The 21,051-nt window shown below is 39.6% G+C and overlaps 1 protein-coding gene across 4 annotated transcripts in view; it reads left to right on the top strand.

The window, feature by feature from the left end:
• EPB41L4B (erythrocyte membrane protein band 4.1 like 4B) overlaps window positions 1–21,051 on the top strand; it is a 170,201-nt gene that overhangs the window by 137,117 nt on the left and 12,033 nt on the right. For 3 of the 4 annotated variants that reach the window (XM_054517630.1, XM_054517628.1, XM_036395193.2), the window contains 2 exons: window positions 2,564–2,702; window positions 3,145–3,222. In XM_054517630.1, the coding sequence (XP_054373605.1) occupies window positions 2,564–2,702; window positions 3,145–3,222 (217 nt within the window). Of the gene's footprint in view, window positions 1–2,563; window positions 2,703–3,144; window positions 3,223–21,051 lie in introns of those variants that run through there. The other variant, XR_008508892.1, reaches the window with a different exon arrangement.

Here is a 21,051-nt window from a genome sequence, read left to right as displayed (position 1 = left end):
CTGGTGTGAGCTGGAACAAGCTGCTCTGTTGGCTTCATTACAACCCCATTTTCAAAATGAGGAAAACATTCTTTAGTTGTTGGGGCATCAAGCTGTGCTGTGAGCCATTGCCTCTCAGAGAGTGCACCCTCCCTCTCTGTGATTTGTCACATGAAGAAATTGCTGAGCCTGCTACAGCTACAGCCAGCAAAATCAAATTCTCTTAGTCCTGGAAAGAGGGATCTGTGCCTAGAGGGCTTTGGCATCCCATTTACACATAATTCATTCCACTTGAAAGTCTCTAGAGGTATGAGGTACTGAGCAGAAGTGAAAGTCAATGTTGATTTGTCCTCCCATGAAAAGACAGACAAGGCCACCAGAAATTAAAGGGAAAAAGGAATAATGTCAGCATAAACTTATAAGTACAAGAATACCAATGCCATTATAAAGGAAAAAAATATGTATGCTTTCTGTGTGGAATGGCAACTGTTAGTCCGTCCAGGATTTCAATATTCTAATGAGAGTAAATATATTTTTGTCTCTTCAAAAGAATTCTAATAAATATCAATATGTTGGGGCTTTTTGTTTCACTGTTAAAAACATTGTCTTTGTAACGAACTGCATTACCAAAACTGAAAAATTAGTTAGGACAAGAAACAGAGGAACTAGTCAAATTGAAGCTAGGAGGAAAATGAGCTATTAGCCAAATTGGTCTCTATCCAAGAGGCCAAGACTGGCATGTGGAAACACGCAATCACTTTTTGATTGATGATGTTTTGATGAACAGTTATGAACATGTCTTGCTCCCATGTGGATTTTTAGCTGTCCAGGATAAGGTGTGAGGAACAGCAGACGTACACATCTAAGCACAGGTGCCACCTATACTGTGGCCATGTGTAGGGCGAAGGACTCTCTAGTGAAAAATATGGGCCCTTATTTTTTTTTTTCCTTTTGTAAACTCAAATTCTATTCAATTTAAATTATCTTGTATCTGGAATGCAGATGTGGGAAATGTGAAGAAACAGCAAAGGATTATTGTCAAAGTAATACAGTGAAGGCCATTTCTCAGTCTTGCAGCTAGTGTGCTGATAGCTAGATGGCTGATAAATCAACTCTTATTTTTCCACTTCCTTGTATACACCAGAGGAACTTGACTCAGAAAGAATGGGGAGGGTGCCAGTGAATTCCTGCTGAGAGTGGAGAGCAAGGACTGGGAAAATGTCATCTACATGTTTCTGAAAGAGAGATTAACTAGGTCAGCAGCTCAGCTCTGGGCTTGTTGCATTAATAAAATGTCTATTCAACAGGTCCAAAAGATTTCACAATTTCTTTCCAGCACAAAACCTGTGTACTGTGCATTCAGTGTACTGAATTCTATCCTTAACCAGAAGGAATAAAAAATGAAGTTTGAAAAAGATAGTATTAATCACCAAAATTTTACATCTTAATTAAAAAGCAATGCTAGGTAACCCAGCATAAAGTTGCATAACCTGTATGTCATGTAGTTTTGAAGGTTTTTGTGTTGTCCAGGCAGGCTGCCTTCAAGTGGCATTAAATCAAGTGTAGTTCTGTTCTGGAAGTATCTGGCAAGGCAGATACATGCAGTCAAGCTGGCATGGCAGCCTTCTGTGCACTGTGAGTACCTAATTGGTAGTTAAAATTAGTGCTGTTTTATGAGCAGAAGTAATTTTTCTCATTATTTTTCACTGTGCATTAAGCTGTCAATCTGTAGTCTTTTCACACATCATTCCCAGTAATAAGGCTTCCATAGGCCAAATTATGACTCTGTTTACCTCCATCCAAGTGCAATTAACAACTGGAAGCATCCTAACTCAGGGCTGACTGATCCCAGTGATCTGTAGTCAATAGGGTTCTGCAAAAGTTCTGTAAAACTAAATGAAGGTATGACATTCTTTATTGGCTTTCATTTAGTAGTGACAGTAGGTAAGATGGAAAGAGTTCAGCTTGACGGCCCAAAGCCCAGGGGAAGCATGCAACCTCATCTTAAATAAAATGTTTTCTCTGTAAATGGAATAAATGGGACAGGAAAGATACCCTCACAAGAATGTTTTTAAAGAGACCCTTTTTTGGAGTCAATCGAATTCCTTTAAATACAGTTTGAAAATAGAAGCATAGACTAGCTCCATAATGGGTGTCAAACCTAGCATTGTCTGAAGCCAATGAAGCAGTCAGATCCATGGATGGATGTCTCCATATCTGTTCTTATCAAGGCTGCCAGCCTCCACAGAAAAGAATAAACATTAAAGTGGAGTAATATCTAGTCCGTTCACTCATGCATATATACATAATCCATAGAAACGCTACTTGCACCTAATAACCATAAGACTTCCATTTGCAGATGAGAAGTACCTAGCCAATCCATTTTTAAGGAACTTTAAAGCTTAAAAAAAAAATCTAATTTACTTGAAAAGGTAGCTGCTTTTTAGAGGGAAGAGTAAATGGATCTTCACTTCAAAGCATTGCAGGAGACATACAGGTTACCAGTGCCTCCTCTGACACAAATGAGTCAAAAGTGCGGTGGCATTTTCTAATGAGAAAATCTGTCTGTTTTTATCAATGGCAGTGATGAAGATGACCTTCCTCCAGCATTGGCAGCAGCAGCAGCAGCATCAACACCTGTGTCTTCAGCATCTCCCGGGTCGCAGAAAACGTGCACGCCACAAACATCAGAAGGACAAGCACAGGTTTCGCCCGGTGGCAAGGTAACACACAAAGGGATGAGCTCATGTCACTTGGGAGAGGGTTCAGGAAGGATAGGAGGGAGTTGGGAGTAAAAGGTTTTCCCTAGATGGAATAATTCTACATTTAAAAGCAGTTTTTTTTAATGCAGAGTTGTAGTGATTTGTTTAACTTGTTGTGTAAGGAAGTATTGAGAGCCTGCTCCAAGACTCAGATAAAATCCATAACAGTTTTTCCTCAGCATTAGTGGGCAGTGGATCAAGATTACTCACATGGATTTTGAAGGTGTGTAATTATGTTTTTTACCTTTCCTGAGAAGCCACACCTGAAAAACATGGTGTGAAATTTAAAATCCATTTGGCGATCTGTGCTTTAAGGAATTAAAAACCCAACAAAAATAACAAACCAAATTACAGAAATGAAATGGTTCTTTATTCCAATGCTGGGTTTCTTTTTTGCCTTTAGAGTTCCACAGATGCTGGGAGTACATTTGCTTTGGAGCCAGGTGACCTCCTGATGGATTTCACAGAGGCCACACCAATGGTAAATAGTTTTAGTTTGTAACCAGGAAAATGTAGAAGTTTTCAATCACTTGTCTGCAGCTAAAACATATGGGATACTATGCAGTGTGTTACAGGGTGCACAGGAATAAAGCAAATTTTCTTGATATTCAGTGATCCTGAGCCTCTGTCAAACTCAGCTCAGAATTTCTGAAAGTCAGTCCACACCAACAAGTGTTATGGCTGATCTTCTGAATGCATTTATTGTTGGATAACTGCTTATTTCTCTCTCCTATCTTTACATATTGCTCCACTGGTTTCACAAGCTTCTTTTTCCCTTTATCACAGATTCCTAATGTAATCATAATTTTGCTTTTGGGAGTTGTCTGAAAAGTTACTTCTTTTTGCCACAATTTTGTTCAGAGCTTACCTAATAGCCAATCCCAGGACATGTAGCTGCACTTTCATGTTTCATTAGCAGAGTTCTCTTCCTCACTTTAGACAAAATTGCCTAAAATGTGTTGATTATTAACTTCTTTTTTTGGAGCTATGTGATTTTTATTTTTGCTTAAAAGCCAGGGAGAGATGCTGGTCTGAAATCTAAATACCTCTTGACTTCAGTGATCTCAACTCTTTCATCGCAGAGTCTCAGCAGATTTCTTGCATAATCATAATACAATCCTTAACTTCCTCCAAGTCATCCTGCATTGCAAAAAATTCTAATGCCAGATAGCTCCTCTGCTGTCCAAAGGCATTTTTGCTTCTTCTAGAAACCAGGGTTAAAGTGTATAAAAAGCATGACAAGGACAACATTACATTTTGGGCATAAATGTTTTTGTATTAAGGTAATTCTGTCCTGGGCATTGCTTTCACTTCATGGTTAGGTCCTAGTTTACAGTATTGGAAATGTGCTGTGGGGTTGTGCCTTTTGCTTCTGAGACAGTATTGTAGTTATCTGCAAATAACTACTCATGTCCTGTTACCACTGGATGAGAGCTGTGGGGATCCACAAGACACAGGCAGACTGAAACCGAAACTACCAGGAGGGAGGTTATAGCAAGATAGGTATCAGTCTCTTCCCAAGCCAGAAGTGAGAGGAAAAGAAGAAACGGCCTTAAATTGCATATTAGTAACAGTTTGTTCACTAAAAGGTTTATAAAGCATTGGCACAGGTTGCCCAGGGAAGTGGTTGAGTTGACGGCCCTGGAGCTATTTAAAAGACTTGTAGATGCTGCCCTGAGGGACATGGTTTAAGGGGGGGACTTGGCAGTGCTGGGTTGTGGTTGGACTTGATGATCTGGAGGGCCTTTTCCAACATAAGTGATTCCATGATTCTGTCTAGGTTAGATTGTCCTTTTCTATATTAGTAGCACATTTGTGGCTAAATTGTAATTCTCTGTTGGAATTTACAAATAGATTTCTTATTCTAAAAACCTACGATGTCTTACTGTGTTAATCAGAATTTAAGAAATGAGTCATGAAGACTTCAGCAACTGACCTGCTCTAGATAACGTTTGGTTGGTTGGTTTTTTTTTTTCCATTTTACAGAAGTCAGCAATACCCAGTTTTTCCCTTTCCAGATTAACATACAGGCTTTTTGCCCTAAATATTTTACCAAATCATGCTTTCCCCTTCCCTACCCCACCACCCCACTGATATAATTTATCACACTGTATGTTCATGAACTAACCTTCCATTGACTTTCTTGGTTTTAATGTTTTGGAGAGCAGGTACTGCCCAGCATCAATCAACCCTTTTTGTTTTGTTTAACATCTATAAAGGTCAGCTTGTTCTCTACAGAGCAGGTATTGTTTACAGACCTTTCTCTGCAGTTTCACTGACTACAGGCTGCTCTCAGCTGAGGTTTGAATGAAAAGTTTACTCTTCAAGGAGAGAGGCTCCAAGCAAAGACAAGCTAAGGGCAAATGTGTAGCTTTGAGACAGTCTGATTATTTAATAGTTCTGTTGTGATAGAATGTGCTGTCTGTTATTTGAGGGTCAAGGTAATGTGTAGCTTAGCATCATGTTACTCTCAAGTCTGTGGTCATATGCTGGTTTTGGATGCTGTGACCTGGCCCTTGGGAATTTGGTTGTTAATTGCACCCATTTTTTTCACATTCAGTAAAAGGTACAGTATCTGAAGGGGTCATTCATGTTGTCTTATTTAGGGTATTTGCCTGAGGTGATAGAGACAGAAGTTCAGATTCTTGTGTAGTCAAGGTTTTTCTGCAGACGGTTATTCCAACAGCTCTCTTGTCTTTGTTGTCTGGGCTAGAAAGACAAAGACACCTAAATTGGTCATCCAAAATTAGGTTTTGTAATTTGTTTTCGTCATGATGTATGCTGCCAAACTTCCCCAGTTCACTGGAGAGCTGTTCATTTGAAGCAACTTTAGATATCCTCCCTTCTTTTCTGTAACATTACTGGTAGAGAGTGATTAATAGTCACTGAGTGAGGTGCATGATCTTCGTTGTTCAGTGTCTAACCATTGATGTTTCCTGATGGCCTTGGGTTTTATCCATGTTTTGCTGCTGTTGCCAGCAAAACAGTGGAAGATACCAAATACAATGGAATATATGCTGCGAATTACACTTAGAAGTGGAGCTCAGGAAAATAAATTAAATTGTAAAAATGTAAGGATTACTGAGTGGAGTGAGTTAATAGAAATCACCAAAGCTGCAATGCAGGGATGAGAGCAATCAAATTTGTCTACTCAGTCAGCCTGGAGGAGGTATTGTGATATATACAAGAACCAGCTGAGCTCTAATGGTCACTTAGTCATCAATACTTAGACTGCCAGTAACAGCAGGGCAATTATGAGGCAGACTGATTTCAGGAAATCATTTTGCAGGAAAAATAATGTACATTTACTAATGCAGATTGCCTAGAGGGAAAGGTATCCTTTTGTGCTCTGCAGTCCTAAACCCCTGTGGTTTATGCACACTTCTATTCATTTTTCAATTAGATCCTACAATTAATTGACTACAACATATTACTTGTTGTCCTTAAAACAATTATAGCATGAGTCTTCATCTTTTTTTATCTCTCTATTGTGACTTTTAGCACCATGTCCTTTTAGCTTGTATGTGAACAAGATTCAATCCCTCCTGCTTTTGTGTTTTGGAAAAAGCAAATGGATTTTAAAAAATGCAGCATCATATATAAAGAATTATTTTAACACATTAGGAGCATCCTTAATGAGGTACATGAATAAGCTTTGTCATTGTAGTGGGCTCTTTGTCCTCCTGCACTCCCTCCTTGTGTTTCTAGCTTTTCTGGAACTGGAAATCACAGAGCTCTAAGCTATTCTGTTGTGGCTTATAACTGGTGCGATTTCTGACATGTGTATGAATGCAGAGCTTTTCTTGTTTAGTTACAGAAAGCTCAGTCTTAAGGCATTGAATGAATGTAACAGCTGCTGCACCACACTGACAGTACCTTCTCAACCAAGAGAGAAATCAGTGTGCACAAACTTCAGTTTGACCTAATGGAGTGGGACAAAAGAAATAAGAGTTCTACTTACAACATGGAGGTATTCCTAAACTTAGGCTAAGGTTTGTAATGCAAGGTGGATGGGCTAGGACTAAGTCATGATCACATCTAAAGAGGTATCAGAGAGCAGTAATTTACAGCTGGCTATGTACTTTCAAATTATAGGTTATCTCATGCTGTATCAAGTGAATAATTTTCTAGAGCTTCACCTGCCATCTATTGGTGGAAAATGGAAAGTAGAAAATTATTTGCCTATTTAAAGCTTTAGATATAACGTTTAAAAGGTATAAATTACCAGTATGATAGTTTATGCTTTCAGTGTAATACAAGATATTTTTTATTTAGGATGAGTTGGAAACAAGTATGTCTATTTTAGTGATGGCATTGCTAGGGTATGCAGTCCTGCTCATTCAAAGGGATCTCACTTAGCCTGAAAGTGTACAGAATTTAATGCATTATAATCTACGATTCTGGAAATAGATTGAAGGTAACCAGGTCAAAAGTGAGTCAGCTCATGGGGAAAATGGGAGAAGTTTTTGTATCTTGATGGAGGTGATAAAACATCCCTGCAAACTCTCAGTAGATAGTGAGCAAGAGGTAGTGAATAGAGCAAAATAAGTAATGTATCTTTCCATTCTACTTCCCTTTAATGTTTTTTTGATTAATAAAAAGAGTTAATTTAATTTTTACTTGCTAAATTTTCATGAAAACTTTGCAAGGTTGCAATAAGCCAAATAACAGAGTGGGAAGTGAGTTCAGTAATTCCTGCCTTCATTTTGAAGAACTTTTCACTTTCTGTGCAGACCAGTTTTTCAGTGGAAGACAGGAAACTGTATCAAACTCTAATACTTCCATAACCAGTCCTTTTGGCATTGAATTCTAAACAAGAGTGAGTATAATGTAATTCAAGACTGATATTTGATAAGAACATTAGCATGTATCTACTATCTAACTGACTGAAAGTATAGATCAAGTATCTCTGCATGCCCCCAAGACCTTTGAAACAGCTCAGTCAGAGACAAATTTATAAATGCTTTACTGACAGTGAACCACATACTGAAGAAAAAATAGGACTCTTGAAGACTGAGTGATATATTTCAGAATTAGAACCTTTCTACTTTTACATCTTCAACACAAAAACAACAACAAAAAGTTTCTTAGTATAAGATTAATTGGAAGCAATAAGTATGCAATGGATTGAAAGGGGAATATTAAAAATGCTATTTCCCAAGCCAGCTTCTCAATTAACAGCATTTGAACACTCAAATTTACATGCAATGGTCAATTATGAGCAAAAGGATTTGCAAAAAAACCCAGTTTGTCTGTTAAACATAGACATAAAAAGTAAAAGCAGCAAGCAGGATGTCAAATGCACAATTATTCCCAGTTTCAAGTTCATGCCCTTTAACTCCATATTAAACTAAGATAAAGCAAAGAACAGCAATTGCTAAAGCAAACAACATCAATACAAAAAACTTACAGCAACAGACAATAAATCTAGTTCCATGTGAACTCAAGGAATACTCTAAATTTACTCGTATTGCAAAGGACCATTCTTTTCTGCTTCAAGAAAAGGGCACCAGCTAGATGAGAACACATTGCAAAGAGGTGCACTGTAAGGCTCACTCAAACTGAGCACCACACATTTGACTGGGGATTTGCAGGAAGTGCTCAGGACCCATCCAGCATAAGGCTCCTGGGAGCACACAGCTTGAAGCAAGCAGATGCAGGTTACCTGAGCATCATTTAGGTTATATAAGGCATGTCAGTAACTAGGGATGGGACTTAGAACATTTTAGAACAATCATAGTCTTTGGACAACCAGATAAATGGGTGAATACATAAAGAATTATAAATAGGACTTGTGACTAATATGTAGCTCTGCAAAGTACAGGGCTTTATTGGTGGATGCCAGTTTCATAAGCAGTCTGTTGAATTACTAACATGCAAGATAATGGAGTGTCAGGCTCAGAGACAGCCCCTTGAATCTTAGTTTAAAATTCACTAAATTACCTAAAACTCTTTGACTGCTATTTAGAGATTTGCTATTTACAGATTTTCTCCCATTCATCCATTATAGAAATAGTCAGTGAAGAAAGAAGAGAGAATTCTAAAAGATGAACTCTAAGCTTCTACATTTACTTTTTATTTTTCCTCTCTTTTAAGTGATTTAAATTCATTGGCCCAATATATTTTTCCCCATTATCTGTATACTGAGAAGGACAACTTGGTGCACTCTCTAGATATGTGACAGATGATTCAACACTTTTCTATTTCTTCAACTAATTGAAAGTGAATTCTCAAAAAAAAACCAAAAAAAACCACAAAGTGAAATCCATTGCTGACTTTGTACCTGTGGACCCCATGATAAATAGGGAATGATGTGTATATGAGCAAGAAAAGCTTCCAAAAATAGGGAACTGTGTTAAACAGAAAAAAAATTGAGGCAGGTATCATAGAATTCAGTTCTTTTAAATAATCAATGGTCCACTGGCTAACATTTTGTAAAACTTGAGGTGAAGGTAAGGTGCAATGTCAGAAGATAGTTTGGATCAAGAGGGCAGAATCTTTTCCCTGGAGAGGTGATAAATTCTGCCACGTACAATTATTTTTTGTTGTCCTATATGATTTTTCATATGCTGTCCTAACTATTCTCTGGCATTCCTTGCACCTGCTTCGTGGTCATAGAAGTTATAAAATGTGCAAATGCCTATCAGTAAGTCTGGTTTCTGCCAGATCGTGCAAGCAGAGCTGGTCCTGGAACTTAAGGCTTTGGCTGGACTCCATAGCAGGCCTGAGCAGATGGGATCTCATTTGAGAAGATATTTACACCAGAAGACTGGAGGATCCTGTAGAACCTGTGTGCCTGCAGAGATAGAAAATGCTCTGTAGCTAATGACTCTGAGATTGTTGCACAGTGGTGGGATGTTTGCTGTGCCTGTACGTGGTGGTTCAGTGGCCATTTCTAGATTTGCCTGTGAAGCTGGAGGACTGAGGTTGTGGTGCCACAGCTGCACATGTAGGTGGGTGCTGGATGTTTTAATCTGCTCCAGCTTCCTTAGTGGGGCTGAACACTAACTCTACAAACAAAATTACTTAGCTTTAGGTCAAATAATCTATGAAACCCTGGGGTTTCACAGGTGGCTTTCCTGAGGACTATAGGACTGATAAAGTACATTTGCAGCAGTGTAGTTTCTAGAGTAGTACTCCAAAAGGAACTACTACTGAAATTATTTTAAAGTTTGACCAATTTACAGGAGGCGTTATAGGATGTGCTTGACTGCAGTAATGGTGACCTGAGGCCAACTGACAGGCAAGGTCCCAGGGAGTCTGCTCCCTGATGATGGAGAGCATCTGCCAAACACCACAGACAGGGCAGTCTGAGACTGTCTGTGTGCTTCACTTTTTGTGCAATTAGTGCACTAATCGTTTTTAGTCCAGAGCTTTTCTCAGTACCTCTGAAGTGATATAGATTGCCACCACTTCAGCAGTGTTTAGGAAGGTCAGAAAACTTGAGGGTCATGAACATTATTGAAGCTTAAAAAAAGAAAAAAAAAAAGAAAAAAAAATAAAAGAAAGAAGAAAACTACCTGAAATCCCTTTCTCCTGCCTCCTCAAGAAAAAATAAAGGATCATTCCATGCCAGTAGCAGCTTTCTCTTTTGCTTGAAATCAACATCAGAGTAAATGAAAGGAATCAAGTAAATGCAAGCAAACAGATTTTAAACCAGCTGGCATCTACCTCCTACAGCAAGCAGAGAAGGCAAATCTTTAGCAAAGCTTTTATAACCCATGAATTGTTGTAAATCAGGTCTGATGTGTTCAATCATACATCTTTTTTATTTAAGATTATTGCTTTACTTTTCAAGCAAATATGTTCCACGTTCTGAGCATCAGTAAGCAAGTGTAACATCTGCCAAAGAAGAATAAAAGTGAACAATAGGCCATGCTTTCCAGACACAGAGTATAAAGCACCATCTTTTTGTACTGGCTGAGTCTCCTCTTCCACTCAACAATAATCAATGTGATACAGGAATGCTCAGCTTCTGTGCAAAGACTGAAACCAGGTATATCTTTTTACATTTGCTCTTGATGAGACAAGTACAGTGATGAAGCTATTATGTCACAAAGACTTTTTATAAAGGCATATTGATCACCTTTTTTTGACCTGAGAAGTACATTATTCCTTTTGTCTCAGCAGCTGCGAAGTTCCTAATTTCTCTTCCTTGCTGTGATTAGTGACAATTGCATTTAAACTTCAGTGAGTAACTATTGTGTGTTTGTTTTCTTTCCAACCATCTAATGAATTGATATATGTGTAATTCTAATTCACATTTTTCCAGTGTGATAACAAGTGTGATACTAACAGCTTGGCTGTTCTGTGAAATTTCAGTTGAATGTCTCCAGGCTTCAGCAGAAAATAGGAACATCTGCTTTCAGAAGCTTTTTGACTGGCTGAGTGACTCAACTTGTAAAACCAGCAAAAAGATCAAGTAAACTTTCCTTTCATTTGCTACACAATTGAATAATCAGAACTGATAGGAATTTTTTTCTTCTTTGAAAAGTAAAATCTGATTGTCTACATTTTCCTTTCAAAAGCCTGTATTGGAAAATATCCTTAACTGAATGTCAGAGAGTAGTAAGAAGGGTAGATAAAAAGATCAGACCAATTTGAAATTAAATAGCGGTTCATTTTCAAGTGATGTTGGATTATTAATTTCAATGAACTCACATTTCCAACCAAAATGTCATTTCTGAATTAGGCACTAAAAACTGCACTGAGAAAGTGCTGATTGAAGCCTTTAAAATATATATTTTTTAAATGTAGAGAAAATTTAATCAGCACCATTTCTTTTATAACACATTCAGGGCAATACACATTCAATAAATAGGCATTTTCTGATGAGAATTTCTAAGCAGTAGCAGTCCTTTTTGATGAACCACAATTGGTACCTAAGCGATCAGAGATTTTCTCTTCTGGCCTATTCTGCTTTTTGCTGTTATTCACAACAGTGGGTAAATTCTCTACTGATGCATAATATATATTTAATTTTCTGTAGTCTGTCTACTAGCAAGCAAAACCAAAACAGAAATACAATCACTGACTTATGAGATTTACATCCAGAGAGATTTTTTGCTATGACTTTATACAAAGTTTATAAGCTGAGTTATAAATCTTATAACTCAGAGGCATAGCAATAGAAGAATAACCAGTAAGTCAAACTGATAAAATTGAAGTTTTCATAAACCTCAGCACATCTATGGTAATTCCACAGTTCTGTGCCTTGTCCCAGACATTGTATGTCATGGAAGAAAATTGTGATTTAATTGTGGGAGAAAGAAAACTGGAGTTCCCTAATTCTAACTTATTAGCTATCATGGTAACTGGATTGCAAACCAATGACCTTAGTAGGAAGGGTTCCCTTCTGTTCATATCCCTTATATGACTCTGAAAAAAAAAAGCTAAACTGATTTGAGCTGAGGAAGAAAAATTCTACAGAGTTAGATATTCTGTACAACCATTTTAAGCCTGATTAATAGAAAGCAGTTCTTGCATGCTTCTCGGAATTATTCATTGGAACTTGTCCACAAAACAATCACTATGGAAGAACTATGGATATATGGTTTGCTTTATGGTATGACATTCCTCTCATTTTCAGCAAACCAAGACCAAATGCTCGTACTTTCTAGGAGATGCAGCTGGTGAGGTCAGGAAAGTAAACCTCTATAAAACTAATTTAGCAAGTTAATGTCATCTATTGGTCCTTTGTCAAAAGGCTGACTAGAATCTTTCAAGTGCTCCAGTGCTGCGGAATGTTATTTGCCCTCCTCTGGCAAAGTACCAGATATTGCCAGGATGGATTGTGATGAAGGAGCTGGTCCTGCCATCTGGCATACACACCCAGCCATGTGCACATGCTCTGCTGAGAGCCCTGTTGGCAGTGCTGGAGATGGGAAGTCATGTGCCAAGCACAGTGGACTTCCGACCACCTGAATTTGTGCACAATTTGGCACTCATTCATGCTGCAGCCAAGTTGAGCAAACTGTCAAAATTTATAACCATGAAACTCAAGTGCTCACATACAGATAGAATCCATGTGTTTGCATCAGTGTCTGAGCTGCCCAGACTTCAGACAAAGCTTGTTCTCTTCAAAATATCTGTGGTCAGGAGAGCCCATGTTTGTGTGTGCCTCTAAAGCAATTTTGGCCTTCTCCTGTCTTGCTGCTACTGGTTTGGAGAAAGGGTTGAAGAAACTGTGCTTTCTCTTTTCTTCCTCACCATGAGTAGGGTGGTGAGGCAGTATGGTTAAAGGCTTTTCTGTACATCTGTAGTGTGGCTCAAGTTGGGCACCAGGAACAGTTAGTTCCCAAGCTCATAGAAAGCACAGTCAAAAAGCTCCAGGCATAGGATTGCAAAAGAAACCCCAAAACCAAACCAAAAAACAAAACCCAACAACAAATCAGAATGATGCCTTGCTTTTATCCCCCTGCCAAGAAAAGAGAGTATCCTGGGCCTTAGCCTGCAGCTATCCCAGGGCTCTTTGGAAGAAATTTAAAAGTAAACACTGTAAGCCCCCTCATAATTTCCAAGTTATGAAGTTGACTGGACCAGTTTTTCTTCCTCTTACATTTTAGAAGACTTCAGGGTTTTTCTGAACTGAAAGAGTAAACTGTAATCTTCCCAGGGACCACAACATCAGCAGAGATGGCCAGACAACAGTGTTTTCACCTCCTTCATCTCCACATGGTGCTGGGAAGAGGTCTTTGAGGCAGTGGTGTTGGAAACATGCCTCACAGGAAATCTTCAGCCCCAGTTTGGGAGCCGTGAGCTCCTGTTGGGATGGACGGGAAGTTGGTAACTGGGGACCAGGATCTGCCTGTGACATTTTATTCATCGTGTATTTCTGCCCTTGAAGAGGTGCCACAAGCAGATCTCTGGGGAGAGGACTGTCATTGTTTGGCCTCTCTCTCATTTCTATTTTACTTTTCCTGCTTCCTGCTACATTATAATGCTCTTCAGTTGCCTTCACAAAGATGTCTTTAATAATGGATCCTCTCAAGCCTTAGCTCAATAAAGAAAATATGGGGAAGCAGAGCTCTGCTCAAATGAGAACGGCCTTCTGGCACTGAAACTGCTGTCATTCCTGGGCCAAGCAGAAGTGTTCTATACTTGTGCTCTTGGTCCAAAGGAGATATTTCTTTTGTAATTAAGGATGGGCAAGAGCGAGTTATGTGCTAATAGTCCTAATTGATTTGGATTATCCCTTGGCTGGGACTAATCTCTTTAGCCTGGGACATATCTGAGTGCAGTGTCTCAGACTGGGAGACTGGCTTTTAGGGTAATATCCCTGAGACACAGAGGCATCTGATGTGTTTCACAGCACTGAATTGGCATAGTGTTACAATGCAGGTGTTTGAATCTGTATATGCCTAATGAGCTCTTGTGTTTGAACACAACTAGATTTTACTTGCAGTCAAGACAGAATCTTTGTGTTTATTTAATGCTTGATGGCTGGCAATATGAATGATTCATAGTCAAGGGAATGAGGTTATGAATAAATAGGTTTTTATTTATAACATTTATCACAAAACATTTACTAGATATGGGATTGAATTTATTCATGCATGAATCTTAAACTAAGCAACACATTGCTTCTTACAGACTTTTAGCTTCTACTCCAGCTGGAGTTGATAGTTGATAATTAGTTGATAGTTTTGTATTCACTACATTTAAAGAAGCAGTGCTCTGCTTCCTTGATGCATGTTGGAAAAGGTGACATATTATGATGGGAAATTATTATTGTCTTATAGAAGCTTAATTCAGAGTAGATGTTTAGAGTAGTGTGGCAGTTGCAGCAGCAAGTTGCACAGCAGTCAGCACTCTTGTGTGTACTTGAGATCATAACTTGTGAGAGTTCACCAAAATTTGTAGGCACGTGCACAGATTAAGGCTGTGGTAGTCCCTGGGACTGGTCACATGCTGAAGTTGAAAATACACTCAAGTGTTCTTCTTTATAGATTTATAAATAGTGCACCAGTTTGTAATTTTAACACTTTTTCTGCAGCTCCACTGACTTTTATCTACCTGTGCTATTCTTTTCCTTTATAATAATGAACTTTATAAACTCCTGGGGATTTTATCAGAGCTCAATAGCCCAGAAAAATAGGACAGAAAATTGGTGCAAAGTATTTCTTACTATCCTGACATTCAAGGAGACTGTGATGAGTTGAGTTTCTAGACGCTTAAGGACTTCAGCCAGCTTTTTCTCTTACACAAGTAGAGATTGATTACACTAGAGAGACAAACTATTTGTTTCTGTTGGACTAAGGTCAAGCAGTACACTGTTTGTGCCAATGTGTCATAACTTTTCAAGACAGGAATGTGACCCTGAGGGTTCTAAAAAAGGGCAGGTGTGTTACATGGTTATTAATCAGCCTTTGTGGGAATGTTCCTGGGTTCGAAGTCTCCGTGTTAATAAGTCTTGGTGAACTAACAGTTATTGGGTGATGAGCAATCAGTATCTATACTTAGAAATAATCAGGTGAGGTAAGGGGTGAATTTTTCCATCTGGTACAAAATACAGTCTGCTTGCTGGCAGTGAAGTTGGGAGGTATATGTCTTACCTGGGGCACTCTCAATTGGCAGGAATCACAACACTCATTTCCTCCTCTTAATGTTATCCATCTTTAGTGACTTTCTTCTGTGAAAACAGCCTCCATCTGCCAAGATTCCACTTGATTTTGTTAGCTGTGCACGTGATGTAGGCACCAACCACTGGATCACCGTTGATTTCATTGGTAAATGCCAAGGGACAAGAAAGGTAACTTTGCATTAGCTGTCCCAGAAATGCAACTAATGCAGCAACTGTTGGAGAGCAACCATATACAGTGGGTACCTACTGCTTTCTGTTTGTTTCATTTCTGTGTTTTAAACAAAGACCAAGCAAATCTTTAGTCTGCATTTTAGCCAACACACCAAGACTGTGACATCATTTTGCCTTGCCACATTTTCCTCAGGGGATGGTGACTGGGCTGACAGCCCATTTTGTGGTTATGTTCTGCTTAAGCTTGCTCGCCTTCACAGCACCAGTGAAAGAGTACTGAAAATCCCGAAGACTGTGAGAGCATGGACACCGTCTTGTTTTGTCACATCTGAATTGTTCTTATTCTGTATTCTTTTGAAAAATGTCTTCTCAAAAATATTCACAAGGCAAAGTTATGTCTTAAAAATGATCCAGGATATGCATTTTCTTCCAATGTGCTGTAAAGATGCTGGACTGATTTAATAACACTATTATCCGTCATCCCTCATGCTCTCCCAATACCTCTGAAGTCCCTTTACTAGCAACCCATAATTGCAGTCCTTAGAGTGAAAATCTAGGGTACTTGATCCCTAAAGGTAGCATAAAAAAGATACTAGCACCAACAAAATTTGTAGGGCTGTCTTTGTAAATTGTTACAGAAGCTGACATGAAGATTCAGGCTTATATCCAGGGCATCTTAACTGCTGTGATTTAGGTAGACCTGCTTGCAAATAATGTATAGTTTATACTGCAGCCACAAACTATTATGCAAGAAGTATCTGTGAAAAGCTAGAACTGCAGCAAATCCAAGCTTTAGCAGAAACAGAACCTTCTGCATCTTCTACTGTCATGAACTCCCTTGACATCCATTTGGGAGGCTGAAGTCACTGGAGCACAATCAAGGAGCTACATAGCCACCTCCTGACAATGCCTCTGTGTTAGGAAGGATTGCACAGTGTCCCTCTAAGAGGGAGGAAAATACCTGATGGAGAGGAAAGTACAAGCAGCTGGTGAGACATCAAGAAGGTGGTGTATGCTGCCAGGTCATGTTCCAGGGCAGGTGGACTCAGCCTGCAGCAAGGGCCAAAGAAGGGCTGGTGTACATCAGTGAGCAGAGGAATGGCAAGCTCACCGTTTGAGGGGCCCCAAGAGAACTTGTCTCATCATAGATACTGTGGAATGAACATGGACCTTTCAAAGTGGAGCTTTTTCAGTTCACCAGAAGGAATTGAGCGGTACCTGTGGGAATTGGGACTCTGTACTGCAGTACAGTGGTCCTGTGGAAACTCACACCAAATCAGATGATTCAAAGATTTGGATGCACTTATGTGGTTCTTGGGAATCAAAGAATATTCTTGGAAGTATTTCCTTGATCTCCAGACTCCCCTAGTTTTTTGCAAGATGAGTAAGGGAGACCCAAATACCAGATGGAGCTATGAGGGAGATTTTCCAGTGTTGTCTCCTCAGAGAGACTGACAGGGCGGGGAGGTTCTGAACATGTAGCTTCTTCCTCCCTGGATTAGTGGCTTGAACAGAAACCCATTCTCTTAAGAAACTTCTAATTTCGTTCCTCAGGGTGTTTTCCATAGTACATTTCTGCAGAAGTGCCCTCTTTAATGAGTGTGAACAAAATCTCTCTGCTGACACCAACAACTGGATATCAATTCAAAAACTAGAAAAAATCCTGCATCCCATGAAAAGAAGGTGGACTGTGATGCAACACATGTGGGATTTGCACCAAATGTGGTTCATCAGGGCATCAAGTTCACACAGCTTTTTCCAAGACTAATTAGTCAATAGTATTTCTGATTTATGTTTCTGTCCTCTTGCAAGTTTGCTGCACTGTTTTGGTCTGATTTTCACCCTGTGCATCCTGGCAGTGATTATGCCTACCTCTCATGCTGGCTATTTGCCACATGAGAAGGACATGAACTGGGGTTGACATAATCCAAGTGTTGGATCATTTGAGCCTGAAACTGCTCCCACTCAAAAGAATTTGTTTGTCCCTGTAGATATTGCATGGTAAAAAATACCAGAAACTCTTTGGGTTTTTACATTTTCTGCCTCAGTATTCATTTCAGCTACTGAAATGGTATTACAGCAGACAAGGAGCTTTACTGAAAAATTGTGGAGCCTGGAATCTTCACACTGGTTTTGGAAACCAGGCCTAATGTTTTAAGTCATATCACATGTCAGGACAGGGAAATGCCATTGCAATATCCTCCAGACATCTCAGCTGATGTCTCTTTCTAATTTGATGAGTAGAAACAGGTCTCTGTGCTGTATAGATATGATGGTATTCAACTTACATTGTGTATAAAGCAATGAAATAAAGCAAAACAGAATATTCCTCTGGCTCTATGTGTATCCTGAGGGCCTTATTTATGACACTGCTTCAGGTGTTAGCAGCTCTGCCTCTTCTTGCTGTACTGCATGGGAATCCAGTGAAGTGTTTGGCCTGAAGTGTGTCTTCCATCTGGTCAGTGTATAAAGTGACAGTGCAAACCCACTGAGATCACACATCTTCACCATAATGTTACAAATGCCTCCTGTCAAGGGGCAGGGGATGGCAGTGAAGCAAAGCGTCAACAGCAGAAAATTTTACTGGACCTTTGTGGAAGGATAATTGTGCCAGGCCAGGGATATTCCAAAGGCAAGGGAACACATCCAAATTAAGCCCACTTCTCCCAAAAGTAGTATTTTTTTTGCCAAAGCCAGGACATTTGTCATATTCCCTTCTGATAGAAATACCAAAATAGCTGATTTTATATCAATAAACTCAACAAAGTACTCTTTCTTTATCTCCTTCCACTTCCATTTGTTTATATGAGAAAGTTGCTTTTTTTTTTCCTCCTAACTCATCTAAAAAGTGTTTCAGGAATGTGCAATTGTTTTTACTGAGATTTGAAATTCCATCCAGAAGAACTCTTTCACAAATGCAAAGAAAAGGGGAAGATTCTTCCTTCAGGCTTCTTAATTCTCCCTTGCTATATAAATGTCAAGGAAAATCAGTGTGTTAATTCTTTCTGGCTGTGGCAAAGATTCCTCCTAAGATTCCTCTTTATTTTCTGCTAGTACTCAAAGATTCCTCTTATTGCATTATTGCTGTCCTCTCCAATGGACAGCAATAATGCAAGAAGAATCTTTGAATACTAGCAGAAAATAAAGAGAAATAAATTTTTGCTTTTTTTTCCCATGAAAATTGATGTGACTGTTATATCTGACTGGTTTTCAGATTTCTCACCTTAAAGATTACTCAACCATTGGACATCTCTTGAGACTATGCCAATCCTTTGTTTTCTGGGGGTTTTTTTGAGAGTCAACTGTTCTTTTAAGCTTAGTAAATTCTCAACTTGCCAAGCTAAATATTCCAGACAAGGAGCTACTTGTCCAAAGTAGTTCTGCTATGGTACTTCTCCCTGACCTTTCAAGCAAGGGGCATTTCAGGTTATGAAACAAGCTCTCAGCATGTGAGATGCTGCTGGAATCTCTGCCTTCTTCCCTCCCCTTTCAAGCCATGCCTCTGCCACCTGACAGTTACTCACGGGGCTTGCCTTAAAGGTCGTTTTATGGCCGTGACTTTGGCTGCAAGACTCTTGGCACTCCTGCAGAGAGAGCAAGTGTGCTTGAAATCAAGTTTCTTACTTAAAAGCCTGTCTGTGCTGTTAAGGAGAGCACAGCTCTAACCTCTTGTTGCTCATGCTATTTCTGTAGCCCCTGTGACACCAGTTAGTCCCTGTTGCTCTTGTGGAAGAGCCTGACTGTACCAGAAAATGCCTATCTGAGTAATGTGGGAGAGATTGCTGCTCCATCTGCCAGGACAGGAATTGTGCCCAGCTGTAGACTTTAAAGATGTTGCTTGTTTTGTTTCATACCAAAGCAGACAGCAGACCTCACTCTGGTCTATAGGCAGTCCATGCACTGACAGCTACTGTGTTTCACTTCTCTGAGCAGCTAGAGTTCAGCTTCATGAGATCAACCTGCCCATGGAACTGCCCACTTCCTCTTCCCTCTCCTTTTCCCCTGGTGTATGCCTTCCCAGGTAAAGCCTGGAAGCTGCTGAGGGTCTTCAGATGCTGGAGGAACTGCAGCTTTGAAGTAGGTGGCAGAGTTGGCTCTGCCCTTCTCCTATTCTCAGTTCCCAGGTGGCATCTTTCAACTGATCCTGCCCTGACAGGGAGAAGAAAGCACCCTGGAAAAGTTAAGAGTCTGCTTCTTCCATGTGAGTTAGGAGATATTTAAAGGTATGGTATGTCTTCCTCCTAGGACAGGGAGAGAGGCTGTGTGGGGAAGGCATAACATTTAGGTTCTGCTCAGGGAGTTGTTTCGATTTCTGAGCTGTTCTGAGATTTTTGAATTCACGCAATAAACTCAACTCCAATGCAAGGGTAAGGAAAAGACTCACCCATGATGCTGCTTTCCTTGTGTGGTGGAGTGGGAATCACAGGCTTTTCTTCCCCCTTCCAGGTCCTGGCAACTGCTACTGCTGGCCATGGCGAACATGCAGGACAGTTAGGTTAAAGTAGGCAAAGTATATTCCTGGCTGAAGAGACCTTTCAAATTTCCAAATCAGGTTTCACATAAACCAGTTTTTAAAGTGATGTTTTCCACACTGTTGTCTCCCCATCTTGCATATCCTCTGTCTAAACAATAATCTTGAATGTATTTTTTTCTGCTATTGTATGGATTAGGATATTGTACCAACTTCCTACTCAGAAGAGCCAAGCCATTAATAGATAAGAACTTCTTGCCAGTGTTGAAGAGGCAACAACAGTGTTGTCTCTCTGCCTTGCCTATGGAAGCTGGCAGCAATAATTTAATCAAGGCCTGAGCCAGAGCAATAAACTCTGTTGTGCCTTTTGAGTAACAGTGGCCTGTTCTCAGAGGCAAAAAATATGGGGGAAGAGTAAATACTAAAAGGCTAAGTGGGATGATTTGTTTGTCACTCTTATATTGAACACAGGTATGGGGTTTTTTCCCCTCTGTTCCCTAATTTCTCTTTCCACTTTGTTTAAAAGGCCAGAAATTGAGGGGTTTATAATTCAGTGAGCCTTTCATTTGTCAACATTGTCCTATTCTCAAGATTAAAATAGCACAGCTCCCTGAGAGAGGGACTCACACTGATAACGAAACCAGACTGACCATTTCTTACCCTGTTCTGATGCATAGGCTGGCCTCACACACACCCACAGATTGCTGGTTTTGCAAGAGAGCATTCTGTATGGCTGTGGGTCACAGCATGTGATCAGACGGATTCCTGTTATGTGCCTCTGCTCCCAAATCACAGTGGCGTCTCCAGTATTCTGCATAATTCTTCTTTCCTGTGTTCAGTAACCACGCTTCATTTCTGTAATGAGACTAACTGGCAAAATTGGAGAGATTTAACTGTGGGATATCAAACTCCTATGACACACAAGCAACCAGATTCCCATCTCTGTTTGTCTTTGGCTCAAAGATTTTATTTGTAACTGAGTACACTTGTACTTTGTACTGTAACATCATATTGTAAACCCTTCATAACCTGAGAATGTCAGCCTGGGCTCATGGGTATTTGCTGTCTCTCAAAAGAGTGAGATA

This window comes from Molothrus ater, chromosome 1 (genome assembly GCF_012460135.2).
Source record: "Molothrus ater isolate BHLD 08-10-18 breed brown headed cowbird chromosome 1, BPBGC_Mater_1.1, whole genome shotgun sequence".
Classification (NCBI taxonomy): Eukaryota; Metazoa; Chordata; class Aves; order Passeriformes; family Icteridae; genus Molothrus; species Molothrus ater.
Note: the sequence above shows the minus strand (reverse complement) of the source record. Positions and strands in the feature narration are given on the sequence as shown.